This window comes from Thunnus thynnus, chromosome 1, assembly GCF_963924715.1.
Source record: "Thunnus thynnus chromosome 1, fThuThy2.1, whole genome shotgun sequence".
NCBI classification, from domain to species: domain Eukaryota; kingdom Metazoa; phylum Chordata; class Actinopteri; order Scombriformes; family Scombridae; genus Thunnus; species Thunnus thynnus.
In genome coordinates, this window is record NC_089517.1 from 34,142,446 (window position 1) to 34,165,279 (window position 22,834).

A 22,834-nucleotide genomic window follows, 5' to 3' on the forward strand; every position below is an offset into this window, starting at 1 on the left:
TTAATGGCAATCTCACAGGACTGTTTATGGTACTATAATATAAGAGAAATGATGAGGAAAGTGGCAAATCAGCTAGTAACAACAATATGATAAAAAAGAAAAAAAATTATAATTAAATGTTGGCTTCCAGAGTGCTTACAAATAGTTGTTAACATATATATTTTCAGTATTGTGACACTTTTTCTATAAAAATCTTAGCCCTATATACATTCCATAATGAAGCTGTGTTGGAAATCTAATACACAAACACAATGTTTCAGGGATACAGCACCGCATATAAATCATGACAACCAAAATGGGTTTTTCAGTAAGTGAAGAAATGTTCTGATCTGAAAATAATCCCAACACATGCAGCATGTATGTGTCTAGTGTAGTGAAGTCATACGATGCTCCTGCAGCGCAGCAGCGTCACATGACGTATCCACGGAGCAGCAGCAGCGGCAGCAGCACTCAGTTGTTTACGGGTGCTGATGCGTTTGCCAACGGACACCGTGTTGGCTGGCTGTCAAAAAACACTTGGCAGGAGGAAAACCAGCACAGGTAAGACTGGAAAACCCACTCTGAAACCGTTGCCGCTCAGCAATAACGTTTTGTGCGACAGCAAGAACTATATTCGTGTATTCGTCGAGGACAGAGCTACCTGCGGGACAAAAGGGAAGTCCCGTTTTTATTTGTTTTTTGGGGAGCCGCGACAAGCTAACTGCAGATAGCCGCGATAATACCGGAGGTGAGCGGCTTCGCGTTCAAAATGAAAGCCAGAATGAGCAGTTTTTCGCTTTGTGTATTCTGTCACAAACATTAAAAGTGAAGTGAATGCAGATATTTTCTCTGGGTTGCATATGTAGGAATCAAAGCTGCGGAAACATTAGCTACGAGTCAGAACAAAGCATCAGCTTACCTGACGTTACTGACGTTAAGCGAACTGCTCCTTTATATAGAGTAAGATAGTTAGTAATGTTAGCACTGTCATTATTATGAAGTTATTATCCCTGTCTAATGTTTATTGTATTATTATTTGTATTATAACTGTCTGTTAACAGAAAAATGACGCTACGTGCTTTATTCTCATTTTTTGCCATATTTACCCGTTTTACTATTTTAACGGGGCTCCGCTATATCTCCGGTTGCCTCGTGCCCCGTATAGATTATATGTGATACAACGTTATGTGGGTTTGGTTTACACAGGTGAAATTATCTTTATATATTCAGTAAGACACGAAACATTTTCCTCAGAAACTACAACATATGATTGTGGCTTTATTTTGAAAGTCTTATACGGAAGTCAGGTTTTGTAATTCAGTGTAACTTGACACTGTTTCCTTCACTACGGAGACGCCGGTCGGGCTTTGTTAAAGATGTTTATCTCTTATAATCATGTTCATTCTAATGTGACAGACACGACTCACTTAACATAAATCTCATATCATATCAGTAAATAGACCGATCCCTGCTGGTCCAGCCTTAAAAACTGAAATGAGCTCATCCTGGTTGGTTTAGGTCATCAGATCGATGGTAGCAGCAGAGATAACTCATCACCACCCTCCCTTTACTCGCTGAAAGGATTTATCCACATTTTTATCACAATCTTGTTCCATAAACTTCAGCCTATGACATTTGTAAGCAGAGCATTCCACACCCATTGATGTCTATTCATATATGATAGATGCCTATTAGAATATAATGTGTTTAGCGTAAACAGTTAAGGCTTGTAGAAGCTGACACAGTTACACATTTCAAGTTGAATGCTGAAATGTAAACTTGCTTGTGGAGCACGTTGGTTACAATCCATCCAACTCTGAAACAGTTATCAGTGGTTGTTGTGATTCATGTAAATGACATTTGTGTTTGAAAACAGAGTTGGTTTCTAGTTGTTTCTAGTTGTTTCTAGTTGGGGCGGGGGGAGGGGGCGGGGGGGATGTGTCAGTGTCACAGATTTGAAAAAGAAGAGCAGAGGAGTAGATGAATAGTTGTCATTATGTGCAGCTCTCTGTCATGTTTACCTGGCTGTGGCTCCTCCTATACTGGGCCTGTCTCTGGTTACTGTGTGAGTGTGTAAACAGCTCTCATATAGCACGCAACCACAGATGCTAAAGAACTCACTTTCTAGGACACAAGAGACTAATAAAGCTACAAAATGATCTATGTAGTTTGTAGCTGAAACCAGTTCATCTTCTGTCAGTCAAATGATAAATAAATTGCTTCAGCTCTGATTTCCTGATTACAACGTTTACTGTACATCACACTCACAGCGTGCTACGTCTTCCTCACAACCGTTAACAAAGAGTTGAACGGTCGCCACATTTCACAGCCTCACACACTTGAGTTCACACATACATATATAAACCCTCACACCACCATCACCTGCGCACCGAGCACGTAACACGAGCTGTTGCTTTCATCTAGGCTTCACACAAACTCTGTTACTGATGTGTTACTGATGTGTATGGTAGGATGTCTGTTGTTGAGTAGTTCTCGTTAACAGCGGTGTTGTTGTTGTCTGAGTCATTGATCGGTGTGTTTACCAGCAGATAAACAGGTGGTGCTGCGGTGAGTTTGCGCATGTGGAACAGATGCCTAATGATTGAACTGAAGCATGCAGCTCACATGCACACAGACAACAAGCGAGCACCGGCCCGTTGTGATAGCAGAGCCTTCAGTCTGATTTATAGGTGTCTTATTTAACTGTAGATTGTACATTCCACACCTACAGTACGTTACATACAGCACTGCACTTCTAACCTGCTCATCTACATGTCACTTCATCTCTCTACAAGTCTCAACTGATAGTTCAGCTGGTTATCAGAGTACATCTGCAGCCCAATATCACAAATACATGTTCCTTAATAACTTAAACTGATAGCATGTGATCACCTGGCAAACATGAGATTATAAAGGAGGTATGTCTTGTTTGTTTGTGTGAGCTATAAGACATGACAGTCTTTTAAATATGGTCGTCAGTAATGTTTTAACTCTAATAATTGAAATGAAAAGACATTTTGAGGTGTTTTCCTCATGTCTGTTCAGCTAACCATGAATGCCAGTATGTGACCCACTGAGCTTTCTTGCCATATAAAAGCAGAGGGGAGGTGGGGGGGGGGGGGTTGTCGTGGCAGAATCTGGTGATGGAAGTAGATTTTTAGCTTGTTATCAGTTCATTCTTTGTCAAACAGGCAAAAAAAAATCATAGACAATGTCATTTATTTAAAAAAAAAGAAGATCTAATTTAGTTAATGTGTTCCTGAAAATAATACAGATGTTTTTCACTGATGTTTTGTTGATGACATATGAGTTGAAAGACATTTTCTGACAGTTTACTAGTTGCCGTATTTACATTTTGCCACATGTCCTTTAATAACGACATTATCAGCTCCAATATTCACATTTTGAGTTGGTTTGTTTGTAGTCATTTGTTTCAGGTACATTTTAAACGCCCTCCTCTTCTCATTCTGACTCAACGGCATTAACTTGTTTCTCCTGAATGTGTTGGACAGGTTGTTCCAGAGGTTGCCAGAAAGGGAGCAGGGCCTGTAGCGTCCACAGCTGGTCCTCACTTCCCGCTGGTTCAGCCCCGACACGACGGCACCATGACCGACCGTGAAGACTCCAGGAAGATGAACGGCAGTGCCGACCACTCTTCCCAGCTGCTGGAGCCGCCCAAGGAGAGCATGCAGCTTAAAAAAGAGATATCGCTGCTAAACGGAGTCAGCCTGATCGTAGGTAATATGATCGGCTCTGGCATCTTCGTCTCCCCCAAGGGCGTGCTAATCTACAGCTCCTCTTACGGGCTGTCGCTAGTCATCTGGGTCATTGGGGGCCTGTTCTCTGTGGTGGGGGCCCTCTGCTACGCTGAACTGGGCACCACCATCACCAAATCAGGGGCCTCCTATGCATACATCCTGGAGTCATTCGGTGGCTTCATTGCCTTTATCCGCTTGTGGACATCATTGTTGATTATTGAGCCCACCAGCCAGGCGGTCATAGCCATTACGTTCGCAAACTACCTGGTACAGCCGCTCTTCCCAACATGTGAACCACCATATTCAGCAGCCAGACTCATCGCTGCAGCATGTATATGTAAGTCCCACTGCCGTCTGCACACGTCACTCTAGCTTGTTCTTACAAGACAAGACACAATATCTTTAACATCTGTGCAACCTTCCTCTCTCTCTCTCTCCCCCAGGCCTGCTGACATTCATCAACTCCGCCTATGTGAAGTGGGGCACCCGCGTGCAGGACATTTTCACCTACGCCAAGGTAGCGGCCCTCATCGTCATCATCGTCACCGGAATCGTCAAGCTGTGTCAGGGTGAGCGGTGTCATGACAGTGGTCATAACTGTCAGGAGTGCTGCAGTGCTGTTGTTTGCCTCAACACGGTTAAAAGGAAAGATCTAGGGCATGGATAAGCTCAACGACACCAGCCAACATGTCTTCTCCTCCACAATCTCACCTACTCTCACTCACCCACCTGCACTGTGATCATCTGTAGCCCACACAGCTTTTTGCTTGTGGCAACAACAACAAAAAAAAAGGATTTGTGATGTGAGAGGAGAATTGATGGGTTTTGGATCACTTGGACATATTTTAAATGATGTTGCACTGTCATACAAAAAAATAATAAGACTTTATCAGTCTGTATTGAAATATTTGGTGACATGAACCATATTCAGTCTTAATAGGCAAACCCTCTGTGAGCTAATTGTTGCATACATGCACGAGCATGTGGACAGCTCGTGCGTGCATGTGTGTTTGTCTGTGTGAGAGGGAGAGTGCCATTTTTTTGGCATATTGTCATGGCTGAAAACCAGTTGCTGAAACATTACAGACCAAACTGCCTATATAAGGAGTTTGAAATCTCTATGACTTAAGAAAATAAACCCACAGTCATTTTGTTGATGTTATAAAATGTCCCCGATTGCTCATTTAAATGTTGTGTCTCTGTCTCAGGTTACACAACCAACTTTGAATCCGCCTTTCACGGATCGTCTACAGATCCCGGCGACATCGCGCTGGCGCTCTACTCTGCCCTCTTCTCCTACTCCGGCTGGGACACCCTCAACTTTGTCACAGAGGAGATCAAAAACCCTGAGAGGTAACATTTCTTTTTTTTTTTTGACTCCTGGAGCCACCAAATAACTCCAGAGGTTGATTATAATCCAACAACCTTGTGCTACAGGAACCTGCCGCTGGCCATCGCCATCTCTATGCCCATCGTCACCATCATCTACATCCTGACTAATGTGGCCTACTATGCTATTTTGGACATCAGTGCTATACTGGCTAGTGACGCAGTGGCAGTGGTGAGTGTGACAGCAGCACAGAAGGACCGAGATGGATGACAAGATGCATGTGTGTGTTAGTAGCTGAAAACGCACTCGCTAAAGCGCTTTGTGTGTCTGAATCAGACGTTTGCAGATCATACGCTTGGTGTGATGAGCTGGACCATCCCCATCGCTGTGGCTCTGTCCTGCTATGGAGGCCTCAACGCCTCCATTATAGCTGCATCCAGGTAGAACACTAAAGCATCAGTTAGAGTTGCAAAAAATCTGCAGTGGTTGTTTTATAATGATTATTAATCCAGTCTTGCTGCTTTGTTGTGATTCATTTGCAGCATAAAAGTCCAGCTCTTAGAATGGCGTCATGGTATTCATCTTAATGCATGTTTGTTGTGTTCAGGTTGTTCTTTGTGGGCTCTCGTGAGGGTCACCTTCCAGACGCTCTGTCCATGATCCACATACAGAGATACACTCCGATCCCTGCTCTCATCTTCAATGTATGAATACGGATCAATTACATGTAAAGTATAGTGGAGGAAGTACAGGAATCTTCCATTTTTGTAGTGGTTGTTAACAGTAGAGTAGAGTCTCCTCCTCATAAATGGGCTGATTGTGTGAAACTGCACTAATTTTAAATTACAAAAAGTTTTTAAATCTTTGCTTTCCATGCTGGAGAAGGCTAAACACATTTTTCATTAAGGTAAAAGAGTAAAATTAAATTTGATCAAACACCTCAGTTATGTAATTTCTCATTGTTTCTCCATCCATCCACCGTTTAGTGCATCATGTCACTGATCTACCTGACGGTGGAAGATGTCTTTCAACTGATCAACTACTACAGCTTCAGCTACTGGTTTTTCATGGGACTGTCCATCGCCGGACAGATCTACCTCCGCTGGAAGGAACCTGACCGACCCAGACCTCTCAAGGTAAGACCAGCCAATCACAACTAGGCTATGTTCTGAAATCGAGGTTTAACTGGTGCAGTGCCTCTTGAAAATGTGTGGATTGCTTGGCGTCTGTTATTGTTACTTTAACGGATAAAAATTATTATTATAAATAATAAAGTACTCTTAGAGTAAAAATTTCAAGTTCCCGTGTGCACGTGTCTCAGTCACAGTGCTTATGGGAATGCACAGATTTGATTGGCTGAGTAGCATCATGTTTAAGATTTACAACACATGCAGTTGGTCTGTGAATTTCCTGGGCCGTTAAACCAAAGGCTAGAAAAGCTGCGCCAGGTAAAAGAGAAACGCTCTGTCAAAATGTGATAATTCTTAATAATGATTCAGTTATACAGAGCTCGCACTCGACACTGCACTTCCTAGGGTCCCCAGCAATACACCTGTTCAGAGTCAGAATGATTCAAACCCTACATATACTGTATGAGTTTCAGTTATTTTCATTTGTCTAGAATATTGTAAAAACTGAGATTACAGAAGGATTCAGCAATGAAATAGCTGAAAACAGCAGATTATCACTTAAACATTAAAACTCTTCAGTAAGCTGCTGCATACTGTAAACAGAAAGAAAAGCAACTTGGATGTTAATAAAAAGAGAGACTCATTGTTATTGATATTAATCTACAGCCATACAAGCTGTAATGAATCAAATTAATTGATTACTGTATTACATTGGCCTTCATGGCACAGCAGCCATCACGATTAATACAGATATCACTAATGATTGTCTGTGGAGTAAATGAGAGTTTCTACACTGAAGAAATGTGACATCAGTTTGTAGCTTCTACTGGCATGTTGTACTGTATGTGGTATATTAAATACACCTGATCTGTCAGTATGAACTGCTGCTAAGAATCACAGATGAATAAAATGAAAATAGTGACATTCTGCATCGCTATGTGCACTTTACTTCTACACGTTCATTTTTTTATGTACAAAACAGAGCTCAGTGGTAAAGGTGCATATCAGGAGGAGAACCTAATGTACTCACACACACTCACACACCCATAGCACAGCCATCAGGAGCAATTTGGGGTTCAGTATCTTGCCCAAGGACACTTCAGCACAGCATGCAGACTGCAGGAGCCGGGGATCAAACCACCGACTTTCTGATTGGTGGACGACCCGCTCTAACTCTGAGCCACAGCCGCCCCTTAAAAGTTTTTATGGAATGTGACACCAACTAAACTATAAAAAGAAATAGTAGAACAAATAACTAAAATTCAGCAGAATCTTTCCACATAGTACAAATAAATCAACAGAAAGTTTTTTGTTGTTTCTGTGGCTCACGGTTTCCCTCCTCATTTCTCTCTCTGCAGCTGACGTTATTGTATCCGGTGGTCTTCTGTATGTGTGCGGTGTTCCTGGTGGCCGTGCCTCTCTACAGCGACACCCTCAACTCTTTAATCGGCATTGCCATCGCCCTGTCAGGTGTACCTGTCTACTTCCTAGGCGTCTATCTCCCCGAGTCCAAACGACCGCCTATCATCACTAAGCTACTGCGTGAGTCTACCCCACATCCTGTATCTCAAGACACTTGTGTCATATTGGTTATTTCTTACCCTCAACAACATGTTATTGTCTGTCACTGCAGGTTCTCTGACTCATTTCACCCAGTACAGCTGCTACTGTGTACTGACAGAGATGGACAAAAGTGAATAGCACTCCGAACACTTTACCCAGAAGTCTCTGCAGCCTCACAGCCACCAGGGGGACCAGACAAGGGATGCTGCTGTGAGGGGGGAAAATAAAGGATCTATGACTTTTTTTTTATTGTACTGTACACTACGTCGAAGCTTTCAGACTTAACTGACTTGTTTACAACACTGACAACGCTGCCATTGACGCACATGTTCACTCGCAGATTCACACTGAAATTCAAGGACAGTCAAGGAATTTTTACCTAACGCACAGATGCTGTTATAGTGTTATACTCCATATAGTGGATATTGTTACATACAGTTTAAATTCACACTATTTAATGACCTCCATTATAAATGATTTGCCTTGTTAGTTCAACCGGTAATTGTAAATATGCTTTTTGAGCAGTATGCGCCTGTGAGATTTAACAGGGACCTGATAATGATGCAACTATATGCTGTCAAATGGATGTTTTATCAGAGGGATGGGATTGTGTGCAGTATATGTGAGCAGGAGAAAGTACTTAATCTAACCAGAGGATTTATTGTAAGAAATATGTTCATGTTCACTTCCTGAATGAAAAAAAGGGAAGAAAATATTTGTCTGCTGCTACGTTGCCCATATTATTATTCTTGATGCTACATGTTTGACACATAGCATTTGGTTCTTTTCCATTATGTTTAATGACTGGTGAATGTTTCAAGCATTTTGGCGGGGTGAGTTAAATGTCTGCAAGATCCAGTCCAACACTATAGGCAACTGTAGCTTTGCTTTAAACTGTGTAGCACTAAATCAATTTATTTTAATTCTTTACAGTTTTCAATTTGTCCAATTATTCGAGACATCAACAGATGTTCAGACTTTGGACAAAATAGCATTAACGTAGTTTTGTTTTGTATTTATAAATCATGTCCAGTTGTGCAGCATTTACACATCCTGTCCCACATTTTCAAGTATCGTCAACTATCTCTGAATCACTGCTTGGTTTGGCTTCAGTCAGAGGACTTGAGATACTTGTGGAGCCTCCTACACTCACTCCTGTGAGTTGTCATTTGAGAGTGAATGAAATCACCATTTACAACCTTTTTTTTTTTCTACACTTGCAGTTTACATCCAATTCTTGTCATTTCATTCGTGAATCTGGATACAATTTGATGAGGAGAAAAACTAAAATGAATATATAAATATTAAATTAATTAGCATTTGTATGACGAGGCTCATGCCCACAGATCAAGACTGAAAACATTTTGAATTATTCAAAAGACAGAAATCAAACTTAAAAGCTCTTGATTTGAACCTAGTGCGTCGTTTTGCACCATTCATAAACTTTAAAACATTAATGGAACTGAAAGCTTTGATGACCAGGTTAGGACAGTTCTGCTCAAACAACTTATGCATCTCTGACAATTTTGGACCAACTGGTACTGATTTCCTATTGTGACCTCTGGGACGTCGACTGTCGATCATAAAAAGAAGACTATTCCAGCCTTGGGAAAATGAGCAGGCAACATCAGGCCAGCACTTCCAACGAATCTCTCATCTGTGAAACATATAGACCTCTAAAGTTGTGGATCATAGCACTGTTTACTTTTGTTGGATATTGAATTACATCCTGTGTTCATTCTGTAAACTGATCTATCCAGCAGGTTTGTGCAACTAATATGTAAATTAACCAGTCTGTATGTTTATTATGCAGGAATAAATGACATCCAGATGTTTTCCATTTATTTTGAAAGCTTTCTTTTTATACACATCTACATATTTACAAAAAAAAAGTTGTATTTTTTTTTAATTCAACAAGCATTCAAGAGAAACAATCGGAATTTCAAAAAGGGAGAATTTCTGAACCAAACTCACACACCCACAACAAAAAAAAAAATTATGCACCACGCTTTCACATTATGCAAAATCTAACACACAATTGTACGTACACGCACTACCATGCACAAAATGCAAACACCCTAAATTGCAACCACACGCGGCCCGAGACATCTCACTAACAGAAGTGTTAACAGCACAAAGCATACGAGGCAAATCACACTGATGTGCAACATTTCTAACACACACACATCCACTTTGAACAAACACCCACACACACACACACACACAAATTCACTCCACCACAGATTTAAAAAAAAAAAAAAAAAAAAAAAAAGACACTGGGTCCTGCTGGAAATAACACCTGCTCCTTCAACATCTGTGTAGCAAAGAGAGGGATGGACCTGATGTAGGGTACGTGTGCAATTCTCTGAACAGTGAGAGGACTAAATGCTCTGTGGTTCAGTCACAATTTTTAACATTGGCACATAGAATGTATTGTTTTGATGCATAGGGGATTGTTATTGGACCTCATTATTAACAGTGATGAGTGCTACACATAAGTGCCTTTCTGATGTTTTGTTTTCCCTACACAGAGGTCTATGGAGTATGGTGTTATTCATGAAAAGGGGATCCACAGACAGATGGGTTAAAGGGGTAGATCAATCGGAATCATATTTGTTCCCATCATCATCATCGTCGTCGTCATCATCTTCACCACGCTCATGCAGCACTTCCCTCTGGTAGCGCTCCCAGCTCCTCCGGCTGTACGAGTGCTCCTCCTCCCAGTAACCTGCACACACACAAGGCAGAGCGACATCAGCCAATGAGTGACTGGAGGGACGGTTAAATGGCATTTGGAAGCATGTTGTAACTGAAGTGATTATTGGGAACAGTCATCGCTGTCTCTCCAGGCACACTCACACTTCTGTGATGATCTGTCGGTTATTAATGGTTCATATCTCGGTCTTATAAGTGGCTGAGATGTGTCGGGACTTGCCTGACACGTCTCATAATGTGAACAAAAAGGAACAAAACGGAGACAAGGTGTTCACGGAGCACTCCTGTCTACTTTTGTCCTGTTTAGATTTAGTGTTAATGGAGATATGGGGATCTTGTGAAATCAGAATGGCAGTATGGGGAGCTTGTGGAACAGGCTGCTGGGTTTACCAACCAATAGGGTTGCTAGTTAGATATTTTATTGGAAAATTCACCTTAAGTGACGAGCATTAATGTGACGGTGGAACGTAGGGGTGGGTGATTGGTAAAAATATCATCAGAATTTTTCCAGGCAGGATCATGAGCCACAATCTTATCAATTATTTTTCATGTTGGTTTTTAAGACTATTTTGCAAGTAACTAAAACACTTTCACTAATAAATAAGAGCAGATGTGCAAAGCTGCATTAAAAAGTAGTGACAGTTTATCTGGCCTTGTTTAAAATGGACATTGCAGTGTGAAACCAAACTAATGTCACAGCTGCAAAGCAAACAGCACCAACACAGTACACCTGAGCTGACATCATGCTAGCTTTCAGTATGACAGAAGTGTAGTGTAACTTACTGCCACATAATACCTTCACAGTCTGTGGTGATACTGGGTTCAAACCTACAGTCTTATATAACTGACAAACAAGTGAAGCAGCATGAGGACGTACCACCGTAGCGCTCCTCTCTGTCGCTGTCTGAGTCACTCTCCTCATCAGGGTAGTCATTCCTCCAGTTGCCTTCTTCGTTCTCGTCGTCATCATCTTCATACACCTCCTCTTCATGAACCACAAGGTCGGGCACCTGAGATAAACAAAGACCCATTTATGTGATAGCCTTGTTTTTGTTGATTCATTATTGGTTTTAGTGTCTTGTGAGAAACTGTTAATAATAAAGATACAGTCACATGGTTTATACATAACCCTGAATGACCACTAGAGGGCGATCATTTTGTTCCATTGTCCAAACCTGTGAGTCACCTGTTGAGCATGAGACTGTAATAAAGTGAAGAGCAGCTGCATGCCAGCTGACTCTGGCTCATTTATCCAAATACACATTTCTAAGGAATCTAGTAGTGACAGGTGTGAACCTCCCCCATGTCTACCCTCTACTTCACCCATTTATTCATTCACTCACTCCGATTTCAGCACTCATTCATCTGTCCGCCCATCCATCCACACACACCAGTTCTCCCTCATCAGCGTAGGCCCTGACAGACAGGATGTCCTGGATCCATCCGGGTGTGACTGTTTCCTGGTAGTAAAGATCGTAGACGTAGTCATCTTCCTGCTCCCGGTGCTCTTCCCCGGCTCTCTCCCCAGATATGCTCAGACGCTCCCGCAGCAGCTTTGTGTTGTTGCACAGGATCACTTCTGGGTCTGGGGTCTGCGTCTTTGGAAAAATGGAGTGAGAGGATAAATTAATCACTAGTGAGGTCATCCATATTAGCAATGTTGACCGATAACCTCTGACACATTAACAAAGGCAGTTAATGCAACACAACAAACAGGATTTTTTGCACCTTCTGTCACAACCCCGCAGATCTATTCTTTGGATTAAACCGTTATTCAACAATTATTTCATAAGCTATTAAACATCCACTATGATTCTGTTGAAAGTCTAACATTATTCCAACCTTTCTTTTCACAGTGCAGGGCTCTCCACAGGATGAATGACTGATAAGGGATGTAAGCATGGCGCTATGCCAAACAGGTTAAAACACTGGAGTTCAGGTTAAGATGTGTTTGAAGGTGTGTTTCGTTGTCTGTGGCGGCACCATATGGTGATAAACTGTAATTGCAGGTGTGTTTTTGGACCTCTTCCAAGGGAACCAACTGTGTTGCTGTGTGACGTCATGCTAGCAGAGACCAGGAAAAAAGTAAAGAGCACACACACAAGCGAATTGAAGAGTGAGTCTGTTGCATTAGCTTCCCTCTGTGGTGGATCAAACACTGGATGATGGAAAATGCATCAACTGTGCTGCTTGTGATTTGAATGCATCATGGGAAAGTTGCCACTGACACCTGGTTTATAATCATAATACTGAAAATGCAAGAGCGTTCATCAGCAGTCCATGGGCTCAGTCACCATAGTGTTACTTCATTCAGTGATAGTGACCTAACAGACATTTATTTAAATGAAAATCTTTGGGGATCTCCCAGATTGCCACTGGTACATGTAATGGAAATGGTAAAACCAGCAACCTAAAAGGGACATTGTGACAAATATGTGCAGTGTTTTGGACAGTGTGAAGAAATCTGCTGCTGGATCAGTATAGCCCATCCTCCACCCTGACCAGTGTGACGTCACCATTGTTCACACATCATCAATACTGCCAATATAGATAGTTGCTTTCCTGCTACACGTCAACATTTTTACACAATAAAAATTGCATTAGGTTTTCACCCTTTGTCAAGATGGGAGTTTTACTGTATAAAATTACTACTCAGTTCCATTTAATTACTGTGACAGACAAAGCAGACTTCAACATTTCTGTTAACTCTGTTCTGCTCAGCAGGTACTCCTGGAACAGGAGGAGGGCTGGTTAGTCTCAGCCTCAAAGTCTTCAGGAATTAGAGGGAGGATTCTTTGGGAATCTCATGATTTGATTGCACATCGATTCTTGGTTGAATGAATAGAAAAGGGGACACTATTTTAGTCTCTTAGTCCAGTAGTTCAGTGTCTGTAGTCCACTGAAATGAAATATAAAAAAAATACCTGGCAGTTAAGATCTTGATGAAGGTCACTATCACCGGATAAAAGTGTGTGAGAGAAAGCAGCTCTTTAACTTAAAAAAAGTTAACTGCATTCATTTGGAAGCATCTTACAGTCTTCTGCCTGAATGAGACTAATGAAATGAAAGTGTCATTTATTAACTAATATAACTGGTTCAGATGAATTTCTTGAGTACTACTGCAGTGACCTGAATGCGTCAGATGCAAATAACTGCTATGCACGCAATGAATTATTGTACATCGTTTGCATACAGACGCATCACAGCACATCATTTGCATACTCACAGCATTCAAAACAGACAAAAAAAAGTGAGAGATACACTCAGATGAAAATTCTTGATACCAATAACAGATTGTTTACAAAAATATCTGCAGACGCCAAAACTGTCAGTTGGTCATTTATGCCCGTTTGTCTTTCACCTAAAACCTGCCCCAGACCATTTTGTGGCTACGATGAAATAAATATTTTAGAGCTGGTTAATACAACTGTTCTCACTATAGACAGCCTATTACTGAATGATGACCTAATGACAGGCTGAATATGAACATGGCTGTTGAAACTCCCTCCTTACATATTTGACTTGATTTGCAATAAACGTGTTTCCCTGAAATTTTCCTAGAGTAGGCAAAGTTATAGACTACAGTGCCAACACACACACACACACACACACACACACACACACACACACACACACACACACACACACACACCTCCTGGTAACGTTATTTCTGCCGCACATGCACTCGCTTTTTTCCCCTTCCCCGTCGTGCCATCATCTGCTCCTCTCATTATAGTTATGGCTTTGGCTGCAATAATAATAATAATTATGAATACAGTACTATGAAAAGTCACGTTTCACAATCAGCGAGAGACAGAGGATATTACTTAACGTTACTTTGCCAACTTAAATGCCTCATGAACAAGCAAGCTAGCAAATTACATAATGTTAGGCTAATGTTATTAATGTTAAATATTTTCCCCAAGGTTGGCAGATCTGTGTTAACTTAATTTGCAATTTCAACTTTCCACATCCACCTCAGTCCGTTAAGCTTTGCAAAAGGAGTTAAAAGAACCGTTCTGACTTGAGAGAGCAGCCAGCAGGAGTGAGGAGGGGGAACATGAGGGATAAAAATCAATGTCGTGTTGCTGTTGATTCGCAGTCTCTGGAAATGACATCATGCATTTGTCAATCATGATCATCCCCCACTTGACATCCGGGTGAAGGCAGGGGAATGAATCCGATGCCATGATTGGTCGGACTCTTCTTCTTTTGCTTTTTGGCAGGCTAACCGCTGCTGCCTCTTGCAATTAGACTTGACGTGCACAATCGAACTCACAGGCGTCACCAGCTTTTTGTGCAGTTTAATCGTTAAGATCGTATCAGCAAACTGCGTCACCTGCTACACAAAATGTGTACAGATTGGTGGGTTTGCTGGTTACATGTTTTTTTGTAAAAAAAACAAATTTGGTGTGTATGCTGTGAAGTAAGAGGAGGGGGAAGAGTGCTCTGCTGTGTTGTTTATAACATCACGTCTCCAGCAGTGGAGATCAGCCTCTCTGCTGCACTGTTAGCTCTGGGGAAAGCCATTACTGTCCAACACACTGAATGGGTTCATGGTTTTTTTGAGGTGGAACAGACTGAGCACACTGTTATTTTCATCACCGCCTGGGAGCTGCACTAATCGAGTTCGGCCTTTTTCCTTTCCATCAACATAACATTAACATTATTATCATCATCATCATCATTTTAATAATTGATTTTTGGCATTTGTGAATCTGTTTTCTTTTCATGTGTCTATGTTTGGGTCTAAAGCACTGCCACTGACCTACACACAATACGGTGCATTCAGGCACCGTATTGTGTGTATACAGAGACAGAGGACTGAAAGCGCTGCTGCTGCTCTGCTAACGTGCCGCTATCACTATGCAGCCTGTGTATTGTCTAAGTATCCTTAGTATACATCCATTTTTGAATTGTACCCTGAGGGTACAGGATTTTGATACAGAGCCCTGCTCAATTAATTATTATTTCCTTCACAAAGCAACACCATCAGCATCACTTTTTCCACCATTTTCCGGTCCTACTTTCTGTAGGTTTTTTGGGTTATGCCATGATTGAACAGTTGATAGTTGAGACAGAAAGATGGTTATCACATACAACAAAGGTTCCTGGATGGAACTGAACCAGGGAAGTAATGCATCTTAACCACAGCACCATCTTTATATTCCTGATTAATCGTGTTAAGTCCACATGCTTGTTTTTCTAATAATGCAGGAGTAACACCACATATTTCCTGTTCTTTCCATTTTTGTTACTTTGTGGGAAGTGAAGCAGCAACAAAACTTCAAGACACAAACTTCTGCCTGACCGTCAATTAGACTATTCAGATGGATCAATTTAAATGAGCAGTAGAAACAAAAGATACAGACAAAATCTTAACAATACCCATCCCTTATCGTCCAGCTACAATAACACTCAACTCACCTTGCCAGATGATTTGTCCTCGCCTTGTCCATCCTCATGTATGAGATCAACCACCTGGATTTCACCAAGACCCAAACATTTATCCTGGTGTTTCCCGGGTTCCTCTACACTCTCAGAGTCATCTGTCTGGGGATCCTGCTGCTCAGCTGGGCTCGGCAGCCCTGTGCGGTGGCTGGAGAGTATTCTGTAGCGTTCCTCCCTCCGGGTGCTCCACTTTGTGCTCCGTAGGTCCCCGGTGATCCGTTGTGAACTGCCAGCAGATGGGCGCAGCGCATGGGCCATGCGAGGCCGGGCCAAGGCCTGTCGAACCTGCGTCTGAACGGGGGCATCCTGGGGAGGAGATGACAGGAGGTGATAATCTATAGTGCTCTTACACAGAAATTAACAGATATCTAGCTTTAGTTTAGAGCACCTTGAGGTTGGAATGAACACAAACATGTGTCAGGTGATAAACCTTCAAGAACAACACACCACCCATGCTTTACTTTCATACCCAATCTTCACTGCATCACTAAAAAAAACAAAAAAAACAAAAAAAAAAAAACACTTGCTGCATCAGATGGGGACAGTCAGCAGAAACACAATGAAGAAGTAGAACATGACTATTTAAGTCACGGCAGAAATGAAACAATCAAACTCGTGAGTGATATCATAAACCCAAAGTGAAGGCCTTGTGATGTTTACAAACTGAAATAATTCGCTTAGGTGATGGATGTGACTTACGTGAAAATGTTGACATGTACATTTAAATACATTATCATGCCAATCATACGACTGGCTTTGATTTTGGATTGAGTAAAACCATTTTACAGGCCAGCAAACACGTCACAACGACGTTCAACATCAACAAAATGAGCTAACGACAGCAGCTAGCAGAGGCCACTGTTTGACGACAGCATTGATTCAAGTTAGCTTGAGCGCTATGCTAACAACAGCTAACACAGAGGGCGCATTATTTTTCCAACGACAAACATCATTTTAAGTTATCAAAATCAGCTTCCTATCGGTCAGTCAACTTAACTAAACCAGCTGCGTTTGTACCGATACGTTAACTAACTTGAATTTACCCACAGGCACTCCTAACCCTTTCCCCCGCCAGCTGCGTTGACGTTAGCCCGGTTAGCTGCGGATGCACCAGCGGGCCTCTTACCTGCGTCGCTACGGTCGCCACGAGTTTGAAGACGGAGTTTTCCACCTCGGCTTCATTGGGCTCCGGTACCGTCTCGCCGGTGCTCTGGGACGTCTCCGGTCGGATACGTTTGCATGCCAGCAACAAAGCATCCGCGGGGTCGGTGCCCCTTTTTCTCTTGACTCTCAGAATCGTCGTGTTTGGATCCATGTTGTCCTCAGTCTGCCTGGCACTCAGAGAAGAGGAGAAGGCGAGAGCTCTCACTCCGCCTTTATTTCTGGATACCGCAGACGTCATGAAACTTCTAGTAATCGAATTACTTGATTTGTTCACTCGATTTAAAATGTGTTCTAAGCTCATTATTTGAAGTCGACTGTGCCACCACAGAAACGTTTATGTTACAATTAAATTATGGTATCCAAAAGCCAAATCGTTGTTAAATGTGCCAATTTATAATTCTATTTCATTATTGTGTCTTTAAATGGAGACTAGATAAATAAAATGTTGAAATAGATTTGGAAAAAAATCTTCTAAAAGGCTTTTAAACTTGGAGGTTTGTTATTCAGTTGGGTTTTCCTATCATGTTAACATCATTTGTCTTTGGCAGTTTATGTTTTAAAGGATGATGAGTTCATTGGCCAGCTGACTGAGGATAATGGCTGGCCAACCAGTTCCCTGAGTTTAATTAGTGGGACACACTGGCAGCATGTCTTCAAATTAAACAGGGAAAGTGGTCAGGCTAATACAAAGAAACCTTATAAGTGGGGACTAAAAAAAAGGAAAAAATATACACCCTTTTAGAAAGTATTTAACTTGTCCATATTTTAAAAAGTCATTTTTTTCCAGTTATAAATGAATACAGAAAAGTTATCATTTGAACACAATACTGTATATACAAGCGGAACTGTTACTTTGCGCAATTAATAATCTTTAATAAATACTATTTTAGTGCATAATTTAGATTTAGAATTTTTAAAATGTGTTTAACTGATCGACTATAAGAAATCATAATTATTTAGCTGGCACACTCTTGACACTAAACTGGCTGTAATGTAGTTACTGGCTGGTTTTCACTCTCAAACCCACCCGACAGCCAAGAGAATGAATTAAGTAATTTCAGGTCATGCTTTAATAATTTTAGGAAACAGATTATAGATCAATTATTAATGAATTAATTTGATTTGGTACAAATTACTAAGATAAATACTTTTATAAAGACTAAAATAATTCTCTTCTGATACCTGTAGACATATTATATTTGCGGCGCTTGAAAAAAGTTCATCTTGTTGAATTTGTTGAAATTGGAAGATCTGTGACATATGGCCCTTTGCTGAAGGCTTAGTTACATCTGATATATTTAGGGAGGAAGTGATACTACAAATTTTGAACCAGATGTCTGTGCATGGGGCTGCGGAGAGAGCACACAGTGTTCAGATGTACCAAAAACTGAAACTGAAGTTAAGAAAACTGAACTATTTACTTACCTAACAGCTGATGTTAAATGATTCAAATCATCGTCATTCGGGATGTTCTTTGTCTCACAATTAATTCAACAAAAACTCAGTGAATACCAAGGAAAAATGTTGAGAATTGCATTAACAATCGGACACCAATGTACGTTTTAAGCTCAAATTCTGATTGATTTTAAAATCAAGTGTGTGAACTTTTGTTGTGTTAACATGTGTCTTCTAAATCATGTGTTGAAACTCATACTGCCCTCCCAGCTCATCTTTCCTTCCTTTCACATTCCTGTAGTGTAAAATGTGATTTGCGGTCACATTACATCAACAATCTGGTAAGTCTTGCTGAGCAACATTGGCAGTAGTCTGTGCACGTTTTGTGTATGCCAGGAGGGCTCTAGGGCTGGTCACTTAGGACAGAAGAAAAGATATTAGGCTGTTTGTCCTCAGGGCGTAGTCACATGACAAGTTTAAGCCTATGAGGAGGTGAAGCAACATTGAAAAGAAGAGTAACACATCCCCCAGTGTACTTACTGGTTTCTTAAAGAGTGACAGCTGGGCTGCGGTCACCACAGGTCTTTGCTTCTAAAGACAATTCAAAGCTTGGTTTAGTCTGCCTTTTTTAAGAACAGAGAAGTTACATAAATACATACAGGTAAGTGCAATTTTTACGCTTTGCAATTTTAACACATACATGCTGTATTCTGAAAGACACTGCTCTTGATAAATGAACATTTCTAGAAGACAATAATTCAAATGTACTTCGACTAATCCTGAACATTGTTCTTTTTAAAACAAGTATTTTTTAAATTCAGTACTGAAAATTGTTTTTTCATATCTTTACTCTCGCTCTCAGTGTGTTCAACATGTCAGCTGCCACCTGTCTGCTGTCTGAGGAGAACTTTTTGTGCTCCATCTGCCTGGATGTGTTCACCACTCCTGTCACCATACCGTGTGGACACAACTTCTGTAAAAACTGCATCACTGAAAACTGGAGAATCAACAGAAAATGTCACTGTCCTGTGTGCAAAAAGCTTTATGACAAAAGACCTGAGCTGCATGTTAATATATTCATATCGGAGATGGCTGCTCAGTTCAGAGAGTCGGTTGTAAAGAAAGGCTCAGAGCAACACCGTGCTAAACCAGGAGATGTTCCCTGTGACGTCTGCACTGGGATCAAACTGAAGGCCCTCAAGTCCTGCCTGGTGTGTCTGGCCTCATATTGTGAGACTCACCTGGAGCGCCATCAGACAGTATCAGGGCTGAAGAGACATACGCTTATTGATCCTCTGGAGAACCTTGAGGACAGGATGTGTACAAAGCACAATGAAATAATGGAGCTGTTCTGCAAAACCGACCGCATGTGTGTTTGCCAGTTTTGCACTGAGTCGGACCACGATCAAAAAGAAGCAGAAAACCACAGCGAAGCAGGCCGAGAGCTTCATCAAAGAGCTGGATCGGGAGATCTCAGAGCTGATGAAGAGAAATGCTGAGGCGGAGCTGCTCTCGCTCTCCAAAGACCACCTCCAACTCCTCCGACGGTTCCCTTCACTGAACGCCTCTCTACCCACAAAGGACTGGACAAAAGTCAGCCTCGGTCAGCCATCTTTTGGGGGAACTGTGGTGAGAGCTGTGTCTCAGCTCAAAGAAACGCTCAGCAAAGGGATGGAGAAGCTGCTTGAAGCTGAGCTGAGGAGGGTGCAGCAGTACGCAGCGGACATAACTCTCGATCCCGATACAGCACATCGCAAACTCATCCTGTCTGACGATGGGAAACAAGTCAATCACAACAATGTAGAGAAGAATCTCCCAGACAACCCAGAGAGATTTTCATATTGTGTCATCGTCTTGGGAAAGCAGAGTTTCTCTTCTGGCAGATTCTACTATGAGGTGGAAGTTAAAGGGAAAACGAAATGGGATTTAGGAGTTGCCAGCGGGTCGGCCAACAGGAAGGGAGAAATCACATCGAGCCCAGAGGCCGGCTACTGGACTCTGCAGCTGAGGAATGGAAATGAGTACATGGCTCTGGCCGACCCCGATGTCCTCCTCTCTCTGAAATCACGGCCTCTGAAGGTGGGAGTGTTTGTGGATTACGAGGAGGGTCTGGTCACCTTTTATGATATCGATGCTGCAGATATTATCTACTCTTTCACCGGTTGCTCCTTCAGTGACGAACTCTACCCATTCTTCAGTCCTTGTTTTAATGATGATGGTGACAACTCTGCCCCTCTCAGGATCTCTGCTGTCCTTAAAACTGACTGAATGTGTCGCTTGTTTTCCAGAAAATGATTTCTTATCATTTAAGGTAAAGTCACAGAAGTGCTAATAATGAAACAATCCAACAAGGCTTGAAACTTTATCAAAGGCTCATGTAGCAATTATGTCAGAATATTATGTTCCAGTAATAGCAGCGTAATTATAACTGGATTTTATCATTTAAGAAATATTGTGATGGTAAGGAGCTTTTTATCCCAGGAGGATGCTGACAGACTACTGCTAGACTACTGTAATGAATACGAAAAAAGCATCTTGATCAGCTGCAGCTACTCCAGAAGGCAGCTGCGCTTTTCATTACTCTAGGTTGGTCTTAATTATTATTTTATTTTATTTTATTCCTACTTTTTAAATGGTTTTTTGTAACTCACATGTGTTATTTATGTGTTTGTTTTAACTGTGTTTACTTATGTCTGATGTTTTATTTTGTACATTACCTACATAGTTTTTCTGGCTGCAGCTTCCGTGGTAGCTCACGCTCTGTGAAACACATTGTGCTCCATCTGGAATGAAATGTGCTATATAAATCAAGTTTTGCTTTGAAATAATGTTGTTTACTCCCAGTTTTCCACTTCATGTCTATGCACTGTGAACACATTTATTAGCTGGTTCTCTGGTTTCTTTAGTAAATTTAGGACTTAACAGATCTGTCAGACCATAGTTCAGTACTAAAGGAGTAATATGTTTATTCATGTATTATTTAAACCCAATTTTATTGCACAATCACTAGAAATGGTTATCAAAATAATTTCAATAGGAAGAAATACTGTGATAATTACAAACCTTACCAGAGCCTGAGAATTACCAAACAGACTGACTCTAAATTACTGGCAGAAGAAACTAAAACTATGATGACAGCACTAACAGGAAGCTCCAGTGGCTGTTTTAAGCATTTATTAAGAAAGGAGAAATGAGAGAAAGAGAAACATTATTCACCCCATTGATCCATGGAGAAACAGGAAACAGATCATCAAAAGAAATGTATTATTATATTTGATATAGTTTCGGTTTATATCTTTCCATGGCAATAAATGTATCTATAGTGGTGTCCTTTTGAGAACAAAACTTTACATTAAAGAAAAAGAAAATTAGGTGATGCAAATAACATACACTTCACTGTGTTACTTAAATCTAATCTAATGTAGTTTATGGTTGTTAGTCTGTCTAATGATAAAATAACGGAGCAGAAAAACACAGGACTGAGTTCATTTTACATTAGATACTTTTTGTTATTTGAAAGTTTGGTTGATTGACTTTGTGAATACTGGTATATACTGGAACCTAAAAACCCAACAGATGGCGCCCAACTGCCACCACACAGCAGCACATGCAACCTGAATGGAAACCTTAAACACTGCATTTGTTTTAGCTGACTTGCATAAGGTTTGTCTCTACATCGTATGTGAGAGAGGATGTTTGCATTGTATGTCTTTTGTGTGCAGTTTTTTTGTACATAATTAAAAGTCTGTGATTATTTAATCATCTGGGTCTGATAAATACTTTAGTTTCTAAGGTATCTCTTGAGTGTGATAGTTTCTTGAGTATTTAGTTGAACCTGTGTAACAGCCAGCCTGAGGTACAAAGCAACAGATCACAATTCATATAACAAAAACCAAAATCTCTCCGAAAAGGATAGAGGCATTATTACAGTTCCAAGCTTTTGGTGTTACTTTAAACCATCATTAGGAGAAGCTGGAGGTGTCAGGAAGTTACAACTAGTAATACTAAATGGTGATTACATAGTTGCATCAGTTAGGCTGATGATGTCATCACAGGCCTAGACTGCTTGCAAGATTGGACATCAATAAATATCAAAACCAAAAGCTCTAAATGTCACGTCAACAACTTCAGTTCCTTAGAAGCTTTGAAACCACAGTTCGAGGAAAGTTCATTTTCTGCTAATGACCAATGTTTTTTAGAAGTAGGATGACTAAGTATTTACTCTGGTAAATTATATCTGGGTTGTTGCATATTGTCCATAGATTAACGTCTTTTTCATGAGTTGTCTTCAGCCTTGTTCCAGGTGTCAAGCCTGATTCATCAGGATGTTTCGTTATAGCAGTTAGATG

At 41.0% G+C, this 22,834-nt stretch overlaps 3 protein-coding genes across 5 annotated transcripts; 2 read left to right on the plus strand and 1 right to left on the minus strand.

Annotated features, from left to right (window-relative positions):
* Positions 1–400: 400 nt before the first annotated feature.
* slc7a6 (solute carrier family 7 member 6) lies at positions 401–9,604 on the plus strand. Of its 3 annotated transcripts, none has more exons than XM_067596135.1 (10): positions 401–540; positions 3,492–4,074; positions 4,181–4,306; positions 4,946–5,090; positions 5,175–5,298; positions 5,404–5,507; positions 5,675–5,771; positions 6,054–6,203; positions 7,556–7,739; positions 7,831–9,604. In XM_067596135.1, the coding sequence occupies exons 2-10, from the start codon at positions 3,585–3,587 to the stop codon at positions 7,896–7,898; spliced, it is 1,488 nt and encodes a 495-aa protein (XP_067452236.1). In that variant the 5' UTR covers positions 401–540; positions 3,492–3,584; the 3' UTR covers positions 7,899–9,604. The 3 variants fall into 3 exon arrangements, with proteins under 3 accessions (XP_067452236.1, XP_067452249.1, XP_067452242.1); XM_067596148.1 differs by lacking the exon at positions 401–540 and adding an exon at positions 583–727; XM_067596141.1 differs by lacking the exon at positions 401–540 and adding an exon at positions 2,310–2,897.
* On the minus strand, positions 9,601–17,292 carry slc7a6os (solute carrier family 7 member 6 opposite strand). The gene is made up of 5 exons (XM_067596161.1): positions 17,053–17,292; positions 15,903–16,232; positions 11,867–12,073; positions 11,353–11,485; positions 9,601–10,488 (listed from the first exon to the last, which is right to left on the minus strand). Exons 1-5 carry the CDS (start codon positions 17,239–17,241, stop codon positions 10,358–10,360), a joined length of 990 nt encoding a protein of 329 aa, XP_067452262.1. The 5' UTR covers positions 17,242–17,292; the 3' UTR covers positions 9,601–10,357.
* A 2,600-nt stretch (positions 17,293–19,892) lies between these two features.
* Positions 19,893–22,244, plus strand: LOC137187343 (zinc-binding protein A33-like). Its single transcript, XM_067596173.1, has one exon. It carries the CDS (start codon positions 19,968–19,970, stop codon positions 20,751–20,753), a length of 786 nt encoding a protein of 261 aa, XP_067452274.1. The 5' UTR covers positions 19,893–19,967; the 3' UTR covers positions 20,754–22,244.
* Positions 22,245–22,834: the final 590 nt, after the last annotated feature.

Excerpts from the sequence above, each read along its gene's own strand:
- slc7a6 (XM_067596135.1), top strand. The coding sequence starts at position 3,585 with ATGACCGACCGTGAAGACTCCAGGAAGATGAACGGCAGTGCCGACCAC. Across the intron at positions 4,307-4,945 it reads AATCGTCAAGCTGTGTCAGG|GTTACACAACCAACTTTGAA; the intron begins GTGAGCGGTGTC and ends TCTCTGTCTCAG. Across the intron at positions 5,772-6,053 it reads TCCCTGCTCTCATCTTCAAT|TGCATCATGTCACTGATCTA; the intron begins GTATGAATACGG and ends TCCACCGTTTAG.
- LOC137187343 (XM_067596173.1), top strand. The coding sequence starts at position 19,968 with ATGAAGAGAAATGCTGAGGCGGAGCTGCTCTCGCTCTCCAAAGACCAC.
- slc7a6os (XM_067596161.1), bottom strand. The coding sequence starts at position 17,241 with ATGGATCCAAACACGACGATTCTGAGAGTCAAGAGAAAAAGGGGCACC. Across the intron at positions 16,233-17,052 it reads TGGCGACCGTAGCGACGCAG|GATGCCCCCGTTCAGACGCA; the intron begins GTAAGAGGCCCG and ends TCTCCTCCCCAG. Across the intron at positions 10,489-11,352 it reads CAGAGAGGAGCGCTACGGTG|GTTACTGGGAGGAGGAGCAC; the intron begins GTACGTCCTCAT and ends GTGTGTGTGCAG.